The sequence below is a fragment of the Solea solea genome, chromosome 12, assembly GCF_958295425.1.
Source record: "Solea solea chromosome 12, fSolSol10.1, whole genome shotgun sequence".
NCBI classification, from domain to species: Eukaryota; Metazoa; Chordata; class Actinopteri; order Pleuronectiformes; family Soleidae; genus Solea; species Solea solea.
Window position 1 is genome coordinate 25,275,476 of NC_081145.1, and position 13,322 is coordinate 25,288,797.

The 13,322-nt window shown below is 41.7% G+C and overlaps 1 protein-coding gene across 1 annotated transcript in view; it reads left to right on the forward strand.

Moving 5' to 3' along the window:
- The first annotated feature begins 367 nt into the window (after positions 1-367).
- Positions 368-13,322, forward strand: part of fa2h (fatty acid 2-hydroxylase) — a 31,828-nt gene continuing 18,873 nt past the window's right edge. Inside the window, exon 1 of the mRNA XM_058646626.1 lies at positions 368-887. Coding sequence (XP_058502609.1) covers positions 606-887 — 282 coding nt within the window. The 5' untranslated portion in view covers positions 368-605. The remainder of the gene's footprint in view (positions 888-13,322) is intronic.

Below are 13,322 nucleotides of genomic sequence, written 5' to 3' on the forward strand. Positions count from 1 at the left end.
CATTATTGATCAGGAAGTGATGACGGACGACACGAATGTCTTCCTGTGGCCTGCTCCGTTTGACCGAACACATTTTATGTTTTTAAATTAAACTGTATTTTTTTTTAATTTACAATAAAATAATTATATAATTATTATTATTATTATTATGATGTTTGTAACTTGAGAGATGCCTTCACTGTCGCCGTGAGTCAACAGCTACAGGTGCTTCTTCGTGATGCGTTCACGGAACTCGTGCGTGATTCTTCCTTCTTCTTTTCCAACTTTGTGGCGTAAGTGATGTTTTAAAAACGTGGGATATATGTTTTAAAGATGAAACTAACCCAATATGGATGTTTTTTTTATTAGGCTTTTACGTGTTTTGGGACATTTGTGAGCTGTTGTGCCGGCGCGTTTGAACGCCTCACTGACCCCGCCCCTCAGTCGCTGTCCTCCGCTGAAGTCCCCAGAGTTTTACAGCAGCTGGGTGTCACCGGCGGAGCTCTGCATTCTACACAACAGTCAGGTCCACGGCCCCCCGAGGAGGTCACTCTCTTTCTGCGTCCCCTCCCTGTCTTCACTTTTCACTTCGGGTGGACGCTCCGCAACTCCATCCGCTCGCCAGGATGTCTCCGTCCACGTCCCCCCGCTGCTTCACGGAGAGGGAGGTGGCCCGCCACTGCACCAAGGACTCCTGCTGGGTGCTGCTGGGGACCAGGGTGTACGATGTGACCGCCTTCCTGCGGATGCACCCGGGCGGGGAGGCGCTCCTACTTCGCCGGTCGGGCAAGGACGTAAGCCAGGAGATGGAGGGACCCCCGCACAGACACTCGGAGAACGCCCGGCGGTGGATGGAGCAGTACTACATCGGGGAGTTGGACACGAACAGCCGCACCGACGAGGCACAGGTGCGTATCTGACCCACACCTAGGCAGGCTGACATCACTGACATCACTGACCTGAGCCTCCCAGCGACAGGTGCACAGAAGGAAAACCTGTTTATTCACACATTTAACACACCGGAACTCACACTGTCTACTTTTTTATTGATTTTTTTTTTTAAGAAAACTTTATTATTGTTATTGCTATTATTTTAAACTTAAAATATATACCCAGCTTAGTTTCCCCCCTCGGGCCTCAGAGGTAAAGAAACAAGGGCCTCAGGGGAAGGTTGTGGCTCCTTTAACGTAACAGTGACCTCCCTATTATGTAGACCAGTGTTTTCCATACATTATATCTATAGGGAATATTTTACTACCATTTTTCTAACAGCTAATATTTCCTGGAGACGTTATGCACATGTTATTGTAAGTGTAAACACACATTTCAAATTAAAAGCTGATAGATATTCATAAAAAGCACTTATGTTAGGCCATTTCATGAGGTAATCGCAAATGGGAATTATATATAGATTGCATGAGTGTGCTGCTCTCTAGCTAACATTATGTTTTATGTAACATGTGCAGTTTTTGTTTTTATACCATTGTAAAAATGTTTATGGTTTATATAGATTTTTTTTGTGGTTTCAGTTCATCGGCGTAAGCATTTTCTGAAAGTTTACATCTTTATTTTGGGCACATATAAGTAATGTCTCTGGTTACATACACATACTTTCAAAACTATAATGCTATTTAAAACATCACTTATATTGGCATTTAGAGCACTACCAAAACAAAAAAGGTGAGGTAATTGTAAGAAACGTAACCTTTCCTGTGACCAAAATGTCAGGAAAAGTGACTTCAATTGTGTTTGAGAGCCATTTGATAGCAGTTTATGGCAGATTTTCATAATTAAAACCATAATATTACGTATTGCATTTACTTCAGTCAAGATAATCCTGTCTAAAGCCTAATGTGGACAATCCCATCTCCTCTCTGGAAACTTTGAGCCTGTTTGGCCCACATGTAATTTTCCACGTGTGTTTGAATGTCAAACGCTCCTCAAACGCATCGGGGTTTGAGGAGCTTTTCAGTGTGAGACTGAGGAGGTGAATACACCCCTCACACTGAGTCATGCTCGCACCTGCCCTCTTGTATGTAGGGTAAACAGGTTTGAATGCGTTTATATTGTGACATCAGATACAGTGGCTTTACCTCCAATGGTGGTTTGAGAAGCTGATAGTGTGTAACAGGTGAATATTTGTCTCTCACCTGACTTTACTGGGCGGTGCCTGTGAGATACTGAGAGAGAGACGGAGCTCCCTCCTCCTCCTCCTGTTCTTTCTTTTGATCCTCTTTTTTTTTCTACTGGACTGTATTGATTATAAGGGAGGTGGAGGTGCGAAGGGTACACAACTGATAGGGTGTGTGTGTGTTGGGGGGGGGGGGGGGGGGGGGGGTGGTATTGTTAATGAATGATTCAAGGTGTGTGTTGTGAAACTACCGACAGAAAACTGGTTTATCTTGTCCCTGTAAGCATGTGTGTGTGTGTGGAGGGCACTAATGTGAATTTTAATACAAACAGGATTTCCTTCACCTGTTGTTGGGAAAATGGACACCCACACTGCAATGCCCTCTCTCTCTCTCTTGGCCCGTGTGGAGACAGAAAGCAAAGGATTTTGCATAAATCTCTTCCAACAACATTGACATTTACATGGTTGTGTGTTCACTTGGTAGGCTTCGTCCACACTAGTGCTTTTTAAGTGCATTTTCAAACAAAAATGACCCCCATCCAAATAATCTGTTTCCATACTCATCACATCTGAAAAGTGTATGTTAATGCGATCACTCGTGTACACTGAGCATGTGTTTGTTGGTGTAAACAGGAAGCAGATTCGCTCTTAAGAACAGTGGTTCCTAAAAGTCTTGCTTTCACATCGATGTTCTCTTTTCCACTGGGGGTGAGGTCGTTGTTGTTTTTTAAAAAAAAATGTAGCAGTGAAAATGAGCTGCATATTCAAAACACTTGCAGAGAATAGCATTCACTTTATGTCTACACATCAGGGTGTTTATTGTGATACGACACCAGCTCTAAAGAAAAGTATCATTGTGCTAATTGGCGTCTTGCCACTGCTGTGTCTTTACTACAGTCAACAAACAACAACTGCTCGGGACACAAAAGTTGCCTCTTTAGCCACCGAGTGGAACGGGTTGGTTTGGTACGGTATGGTATGGTAGGAATTTTTATTGCGTTTCCATTAGGAATAGCACCAAAATAACCTTTGTAGTGAGTTATCTCACTACAATCTCACTACAACGGCACGCTACGTCGTCACGGTATACATATATCTATCTATCTATATATATAGATATATATATGCGTATATATATATATGATAAACTTATATCTATGTATATGTGTATATATATATATGATAAACTTATATATGTATGTATATATATATATATATATATATGTATATATGATAAACTTAAAAGCGTATATTGTTCCATCCCTGTTTTCAGCACTGAGGCTACTGTGTCTCATACGTTTGTCCAGCTCAGGCTGTGTGTGGAAAACCTTGAGAGGAAACAGTGGTGATAGGAAACAAGTTGAGAATGTGTCATTAAGATACCATCCTCATGTGATTTTTTGCGGAGGAACAATACCGTCAATCGTTGGTGAGGAAATAACAAGTCCACCTCCTGGACCAGTGAGTCTCTGGCCAAAAGTGACAATCATGAGACAGGAGACGTATAGTTTTTTTTTGTTTTTTTGTCTGATTGACCAGGACATTCCAGTCTTGGATGAAATAGTGCCTCTGTATGCTCTGCGCTCCAGGTTTGAAGAAACAATGCCCGCTTTTACTTTTCAATTTCTCCAGTCACCTGATCTAACTAAGTAGGTTAAGGTCAATTCTGCTCAATGTTTTAATTTTATCTAGCGGTGAATTGTATCGTTTTCACAAGCGTTAACAATACATTTTGTCATAATTCAAGAAGGGTTAGTAAAAACAACAACATCGTATTAGCTTATACACTCAAAAATGCCCCAAAAACAATGGTGAACAAAATGTCACCTCCTCCCGCAAACCTAATAGTAACCATGGCAACTGCTGATTTGGTGGTGGGAAACCCTGGATGTCTGGAGTATTGTTACATTCATATTGTTAATAAATAGTTTTAAATTTGACAATAAGGCGTCAGTGCGGTACACTGCAAAGAAATGATGGACATTATATCACTCATGACGTCATGTAGACATTCCAAATGGGAAGGAAAAAGTTAATAAATAAGTTATCATGACATAAAACCAAGAAATCGTGACCCGAAAATCCAGTGGAACCAAGGATTCGCAGAATCGTGACGCCCCTCTTACCCACGCGAATGAATGAATGAATGAATGAACACGTATGTTCGTAAATTGAGTGAAAAAGTCGGCTTCAAATTAAAAGCATGCATGATGTCAACTTATTTACGTGCACTTTCTAATTACTAATAGGGCCGTATCATGCCCAGGTCTGTTGTAGTGGCTTGTTTGACCTGCTTTTTCACCAAGCTGCCAAATAAGTTTGAATTAACATTTATTAATTTACGTTATTAACGCTTATGCCTCAGTCTCACTGGTCCAAAAAAAGAAAAATAGTCTAGGGCTGGGTATCACTGCTGATTTACTGAATCGATTAGATTCCGGTTCACCATGTCTCGATTCGATATTTCAGTTTTCCATACTAGTTCTGCTTGGTTGTTTGGTCAGTAGGAATATTAATGTTTACATAAAATATAATTGCTGAGCTGTATTTCCTTACATGTGGAGACCATGTCATGGTGATACCACAGAGAAGAGTAAGAAAGGAGTGTGTGTGTGTGTGTGTGTGTGTGTGTGTGTGTGTGAGGGCTTAAATGCTGTGTGTGTGTGTGTTTGGGAGCAGGTTTCTAATCAAACAGAGGAGGCGCTTTGAATTAGCGAAGCATGAAGGGCAAACAAATGCCAACTTCAACTACTGAGTCACATTCATTACAGTGTGTCATAGGTCATTGTTAGGGATGGAACCAATGATCTTTTTAAATCCTGAAAAAGGAAACTGGAACCATATTTAGTTCATGTTTAGGTTTAAGAGATGCCCTGAAATAACTAGAGTCACTCAAAGCAAGGATGCAAATTCCAAGCATATTTCTCAACGGTTAATTGAATGGGTTATGAAACAATACTGGGTTAAAGATTAACACTAAAATTACAATAGAAACGCACAGCTTATTCTACGCTGAAGTTCTTAAATGTCGTGCACTGTTGAATCACTCGCATAAAACAACGTTTTATCTTTATTGACATCTGTTGGTGAGTCTGCAGATTTTTAAACACACTTCCTCGTCTTATTATTATTATTGCCTTAAAAGTAGGGCTGCAATTATGACTCGACGACTAAATTAACCAGCAACTATTTTCATCATCGATTATTCCTTTTCAACATTTTTCAACATTTTATGGACCAAACAAGTGCTCGATTAATCGAGAAAAGAATGGATATTTTTCATCATCGATGAATCTGTCGATTATTTTCTCGATTAATCGAGTAATCTCTTGGTCTGGGTTTGTCAAACCTGGAGATGATGATGTTCTGGAATGTCTTGTTTTTGTCCACAAACCAAAATGATTCCGGTTTGAATGATTTCTTAGTTATCTGGAGCAAAATCATGAAAAAAATCATGTTTTAATCATGAGAACACCATCATTTCCACGTTTTGGAAACGCCAATCAACATTTTCCAGCATTTTCTGACATTTTATGGAGCAAACAAGTGTTTGAATAATGGAGAAAATAATGGAGAGAGTGAAGGATTTTGAAAAGAATCGTTAGTTGCAGCTAAACTACTTTAAATGTACTCACACACGTGCTTGAACGGTCTGTGTGTGCACAAATAACATCTTGAATCTTGAAGGAAATTCAGTTTTTTGATATTTATTGATGGACATAGGGACGTGAAAAGTTTTTCATGGCACTGTGAAGACAAACACGCACCAGTGTCGTGATAGAAAGACAGTTTTGTGTGTGCATTTTTGTTTTAGTAAAGAAAACGAACCCACATCGCGGCGGCGGAACTTTTTGTTCACCTGGAGTTTGGACAAACCTGCGTGCTCCATCCACCTGTTGACAGAATGTGGAAACATCCCGTCCAACGCCATCGCTGGTGTTGTGTCTCTGTGTCTCTGTGTCTCTGTGTCTCTGTGTCTCTGTGTCTCTCTTTCCTCTGCTTGCACTTGGAATGTACGTGAGTCCAACAGAGACACTTTGTATACGTGTGTGTGTGTGTGTGTGTGTGTGTGTGTGTGTGTACGCCATAAGAACAATGTAGCTGCGCAGTCATGAACTCTGGAGGATAGTACGCGTATTGTTTAAATGAGTGACTTACACACATGTTTTGGAATGAATGAATGAGTGAACAACGGCGATAGTGTGAATGGGAACATATGGAGCTGATAGTGGAGTAGACTTTGTGAACTCTTGGAGAAAAAGGGGAAGAAGTTATCAAAAGGTTTCTCAAACATAAACAGGTCTGAGACAGATATCGAGCTCTCGTAGTAACGCCGATGTTAAGATACAGGAGGCAGATTTATTCCCGATCCACTTCACTCCGATCGCGCGCCCTGGTTTATACAGTACAGCAGCATTTCTGATTGTACTCCAAGTACCGCCAGAGGAAGCTGGCGTACCACTGTTGGCACACGTACCACAGTTTGAGAACCACGGGGTCTCGTGGAGGTCATCATGGTGGGTGTCGGACTGGAATGCACACTCTGCATGGATTTTTCTTTACTCAATGATGTCATTGTCTTTCCTCAGAGGGCACAGGAAGGAGGAGGAAGAGGAGGTGGAGGAGGGTGAGGGTGAGGAAGGGTCCAGTGCTGTGTTAACATTAACACCTGTCGAGCAGCCATATGTTGGTGCAATTCATTTTTCAGCAACACACTGAGGTTGTAAAAGGTGGTTATTTATTAAAGGCTTTTGTTGCTGTAGACGAGTGTGAGCCTTCACTGAATGTGAGAGGTCAAGTTGGTCTCTTCTGTCAACCTCTGACCTCTCAATCATGATTGTATAATGACAATAAAGATCCGATCCTTTCCTCCGTGCCGTGTTTCATCTGCAGGGTTGTTAAAATACTCGGTCCCTGCAGATGAGTACAAACAGACAGTGATGTCATTTATTGTCTTAACTTTAAGAGTGTTTTTTAGTTTGCTTTTCCGCATAGTTGCTGTTGGTGGAGTAGCGATTCAATAAAATCTCAATAAAATGATCTCAAGGCCGAAACCTTTACAACATAATCAAGAGCAGAGAAACCCAATAGTTAAGTACTCTGCATCAGTGGAGAGAAAGGAAAACTCTCTTTTAACATGAAGAATCGGTAGCAAGAGACATAGATGGTTGAAATTCAGAGTCTTTGTTAAAGAATTCAGCTTCTTAAATGTGAATATTTTCTTTGCTTCATATAATAAAGAAATTATTAAAACTTAATCATGTTGGTTCGTGGACAAAACAAGACATTTGAGAATCATCATTGAAAAAAAAATATCAACATTTTCTGACAATTTATGGACCAAACGATCAATCCAGAAAATAATCGACAGATTCATTGAAATAATCGTTATTTGTAGCCGTAGATTACATCGGATTTGACATTTGGATTTAGTATCAGACCTGGGGATGGTTTGAAGAACATCATTCTCCAACTGTGACAGATGTTTGGATTGTAGTTGGATTGAGTTTTTTCCCAATATCCGATCCACTGATTTTTGACCAGTTTCGGATTAATCGGCTCATCCATAATCAGACTGATACAGATACTGTATATGTATAATCAGTATCAGTATCAGTATCAGTATCAGTAGTCCACACAAAGGTGCAAAAGTGTGATTCTCTCTCAGATTAGATGATTTTCATGATGTTGAAAGGTTTCATGATGTAGTATGTGCACCTTCGATCACATGAAATAAGACCGCGATCAGTGTATCGTCCACTCGCTCGACTCCACTGTTCCTCAACGAGCCTTTTTCAGGGGAAATGCTTCTTCTTCTTCTTTTTTTTTTTACAACTCATCTGAGCTGCTCTGTGTTCATCCCCGTGGTGATGTATTACCCAGGACATTGTTTATCTTTGCTACCATAGAGACTGCCGGCGTGGCAATTAGTGCTCAGGTGCAGGCCTCAGGTGGCTCCCTCCCCTCATCGCCACGGTAACACCTGCAAAAGAGAGAGAGAGAGAGAGTGAAGTGGTGAAGGAAGTAGACGGAGAGCGTGGACGGAGATGAGCATATGCTGGAGCGGTGCAATTGATTTGGGCCAAGGTGTCACAGGAGAGCGGCCAAAGTCTGCCGCTAGTCTTTTCTGTTTGCATTCAGCATTTTTACTTTTTCACCCGTTTCACTGTCACCAGTCTTTTTACAGTGTTATTGTTTATTCAAATGAGTTTGTTGTGACCACACAAACTGTGGGATTAGTTTATGAAAATCTCAAACGCTTAAGTTTATGTATCGACGTGTTTGTTATTTGTAGAAAAGAAACCACAACTTATTCACATTTAAGAAGCTGAAAGGAGAGAGAAAACAACCTGGAGTCATTATTTCAGCCTGACATGAAAGACACAGAAGATAATTGTACAAATTACATGAAGAATAGCAACAAAAACAGTCTCATCTCAAGGTCGAGACCTGGAAATGCACTCGGTGCTTGTTCTCCTTAATTACAATGATGGTTAATACACACACACACACACACACACACACACACAGACAGTGGCAGCTGAGCGCAGTGAAATCAATCAATCGCAGAGATTTAGCTGCATGAGAAATCACTGACATTCAAGCTTCAGTCGCTGAGTGGAGAAGACTCACGGTGCCACAGGTGCCGGCGGCAAATGAACCCGTGCACTGAGCCGTCAGCAGCTGACACGACAGCCTGACACTCTATTTATGCTGATTATGTTTTTTCCCCTTCTCCATCCATCTGGTAAAATATTAACAGTTAAATGATAACAAAATAATTAACTTCATGACTCTATGGGCTGTTTTTTTTGCCTTATTTTGTCTTTGAAATAGCTTGAAATGGCACAAATGCTTCATGGTTAGAAAGGTCTCAAACAGGCATGTCCAAAGTCCGGCCCGCGGGCCAATCATGGCCCTCGGTCAGATCTTGTACGGCCCGCAGCTTCTGTTTTATAATGTGTTATTTATGACCCAGGACAGACTGCAACAGAAAATCTTGTATAACCGATATTATCTGACTCCAGATAACATTTGTTCACTCTTGCGTGGCTTAGATTTGGTTACAAGGAAAATAAAATGATGATACAACAGTGCATTTGTGTGTAACTGACATAGTCTCTGAGAGCATAAATGCGTCATTTTTAATCATTTCCCAACATGGTGAATTTCAAATATTGGCCGGTTTCTAAATGACTGTGATGATCGTCTGTGTTTGGGCGCTGCACTCGTCTCCCTAGAGAGCGCGTTCCACATTCTTTTGCTTCCTCTTTGTGGTCATGAGTAAACCTGTGGTGGGTGTGACAAAGACAGCGTAAACCGCGGTATTGCCCAAAAAAAATGTGACACCCTTATTTGTATCATAAGCTCAGTGTCAGAGTCGAGTAATCCTCTGTGCGTCTGTCCGTTCTGTGATGAACGCAGACGTCGGTCTCGCTCGATGGGGGCTGTCAGCAGTCCAGTGTCTGTGGATTACACAGGCTGGCTTTAATCCCGGGGAGGGGGGGGGGGGCTGAACCTGTCAAACACTCACACACACATTCAAAGGTGTGTTGTTGCAGTAAAACAAACGGTTGGAAGGTGTGGGGAGAAACAGACCAGATTCTCAGACACACCCAGAGGAGAGGGGGGTGGAGTCAAGGGAACGTGAGCCTGTTAAGTTGTATTTAATTGGTGCTACAGGACAGTATATTGTATTTATGAATTTGTTGATGGGCATAGAGAATGTATGCCCAGCCCAAATAGGCTTACAGGTAGGGTTGTAACTAATGATTACTTTCATAATTATATGAATTTGTCGATGATCTTCTCGACGAGTTGTTTGGTCCATAAAATGTCATAAAATGTTGATCAGTGATCCTAAAAGTTCCACAAACCAAAAGAAAAGCAAGCTCACATCTTACTACAAAGGTGTTTCCTTTCCTTCCATGATATGATAATGTTATTGGGGTCAGAGGTCAGATTCAGTGGCCTTAACAACAGATTGCTGGACCTTCAAAGCAACAGAGAGTGACTTGACTCTCTATGGCTTCTCTTCCAAGTCTAAGTCTGAAAATGGACGACCCTCTGCACTAAAAGAGGGAAAAAAAGACAAGGAACCAAATCGTGAATCGAGGATTTGGAGAATCGTGTTAAGCCAATATGGTTTAAGAAAAAAACATATGCAGATTTTGCTAAACTTGTTCTTTTGTTTGAGAAAAAATGAAAAACAAACAAGTTTGCCAAACCCTGTCCCAAAAACAGGGCAGGGTGTTGACGGCTAAACAATACACTTGGATTTACTACAACAGAGCAGTTATGTGATTGGCCAGACTGTAAACACAAACCCTGATGACATCTGAAATCTATCTAACAAACAAACAAAGTCATTTAGCTTTGTTTGTCAGTTGTGGCCTAGAAAGGCAACCGTATCAGTTTGTCCTGGTTTGAACATCTGGCCCCAGAGATTCGACCACATGTGGACCATGTTATGTTTGACCGTTTATTTACTGGGATTAAAATGAAAATGTGTTTTGTGATTCAGGGCTGCAACGATTAGTCATTAGCATCATTAGCTGCGTCCCCTAAGATACTTACTGTTGTCAACTTTTCATCAGGTCATTCAGGATATTAATGTTAATAGCAGGTGTGAGCGGCTTCTTCTCCCACAGCGACAGTGGCAAGGGCTCGTGGGTATGTTCATGCATTAAAACAGTGAAGCATGGACGAACACACGTGGCTGCAACTTAAATTACTTAAAATACGGCACAATGGCGAGGGGGCGGGTTGCAGTGTTTAAGTGGTTCGCTAGTTACTCTGTCTGTATGGTAACACAACACCTTCAGCACAACCGGGGTAGTTACACGAGGCCTCTGATTCTTGTGCACAAAACACACACACACACACACAACCTCACAACTTAGAGAGAGAGATGAAATCCTGAGTCCTGGTCTTTCAGGTTTTACTGGTTACTTTAGTCAGAGGGAGATGAGTGATCTCATTGTACACACACACACACACACACACACATTCTTAGTGAGAACACTCGTTGACATAATGCATTCCCTAACCTAATTCCCTTACCTGAACCTTAACTGCTACAACTACACGCCTAACCCTAATCCTAACCTACACCCTATTCTAACCCTAACCCTAAAACCAGGTCTTAAAAAGCTCTTTTGAGGGGTAACAGAATGCGAGGTCCAGCCAAAATGTCCTCACGTGAACACAAACACAAACCAAATGTACCAACCTGAGTTATCTGCCCACATACACACTAATATTAGAGATGTTCCGATACCATTTTTTCCCTCCCGATACCGATTCCGATACTTGTGCTGTGGGTATCGGCCGATACAGAGTACCGATACCGATACCAGTGTGTTATAAAAAAAAAAATATCATACTATGCCTGCATGACTGTGATATGATTATCATTGGTGGTAAGGTTTGGCTCAGGTTAAGCCCTCTGTAAAACATGAACAAATACAGCAAATGGACACCATTTATTTTTACAAGTGATATGTTATTTCGTTTTTCAGCTTGTACGTTTGTTTTGACTCTGGTCCAAACACCGCAGCACTGGCAGAGCTTCATGTTTCCATGACGATTGACCGGGAAAGGACGCGTGTGACATCTTTTTTTACATGACTCCAGATAAAATGAGTCTCTGAAGTAACGCTAAACTTAAAAAAAAAAAAGGCATACATACGCAGGACACAAGTACGCTGGTTAGTTGTAGCGCTGCTCTTTTCGTTTAATAAATGGGCCGCTCCAGTTTGACTGTAGGCGCGCTAACGGAGCTAGCGCAGCTAACAACGCCAATGGAGCTAACTGGTAAATACTGCCAAACCGCCGACATGATGAGCTAACGTTAGCTCCTTGTCTACAGGTGTCGGGTGATCAGTTCTTCTTCACATCTCTAAAACAGCACAGCGCAACTGTTTCAAGAGCGGCGAAGAAGAACCGCGTCAGAGCTAACGGAGCTCTAATACATTACGTGGTATCGGATCGGTGCATGGACTCCAGTACTCGCCGATACCGATGCCCACATTTTCGGCAGTATCGGAGGCATTTCCGATACTGGTATCGGAATCGGAACAACTCTAACTAATATGTTGCATTTTAAAAATGAAAACTGTCTCCAGCCAGACAAGTGTTGCCTACACATGGGGTCGTGTGCACGGTGTTACTCGGCGAGTCCGTTTGAGCCTCCTCCATAAGAGCGGGAAGTGCTCAGTGTCCTTGTGCTGTGAACTTTTCAATGCAAAAAAAAAATGCAAAGGATAAAAAAAGAAGAACGAGGAGGCCCCTGGCGTCCACGTTGCCGTTGCTTAGCGACCGCATTCTCACAACGCTACCATTTGAACACCAAGTTTGTCGTGTTCAAAGCGTATCATGTCGTAACAAGAGTCTCCACTCGTGCACAGCTGCAGATAAAAGTGTTAATAAAAATTAACACTTGTTAAAATGTGCTAATAACATAATTGCTAATTGATTATAGCAGTAGCATGCTATGACGCAGTGCATGTGCAAGTGAGGAGGAAAATGTGGCAGTGTAAAATAACCAGAGTTCCCACATGTCCTTGAAATCCTTGAAAGATTGCCATGAAAGTCCACCCCTAAATAGACATGGGTCATTGAAAGTGCTTGAATTTTGTACAAGAAAGAAGTGAAGTTGATTGTTTGTTTGTTACGACGCCACCTACTGTTTCATGCCCTGCATTGCTTGATGTACGTGGACGAGGCCTACACTGAACAAACATGGAGTCTGTCTGCCGTTGACGGGAGATTCAAGGGAGTAACAAGAGAGAGCAAATGACGACGTGATGCCTGGGAAATGCAAATTCAAAGATCTCTGTGTCACCAAGGAAAATGATAAAGAATGACTTTGACCAAGATCTCAAGGACAATCACTTGTCCAGATGCAGAGTGCACTGCAAATCAATAAAAATGGACGCCATGTGGGAAGTCCATGTTGCACTGGTTGCACGAGTCGGCGCCACTGTTACACCATATAGATGTGATGTATGGCGCTGTGGCTGCTTTGTATAGTTTCAGACTGTCATGTATTCAGAGTATACCTGGAGGTGTTGTTTACCTTATGAAAGAGGCAAATGATGGGGAGGTGTGCAGACCTGTCAGGCCAGTTAAAAGAAGAAGAAGAAGAAGAAGAATGTGCTGCTGATCTTGTGTGTACTTTTACTTGTGAGAGAAAGCTTCATGGTTTTGT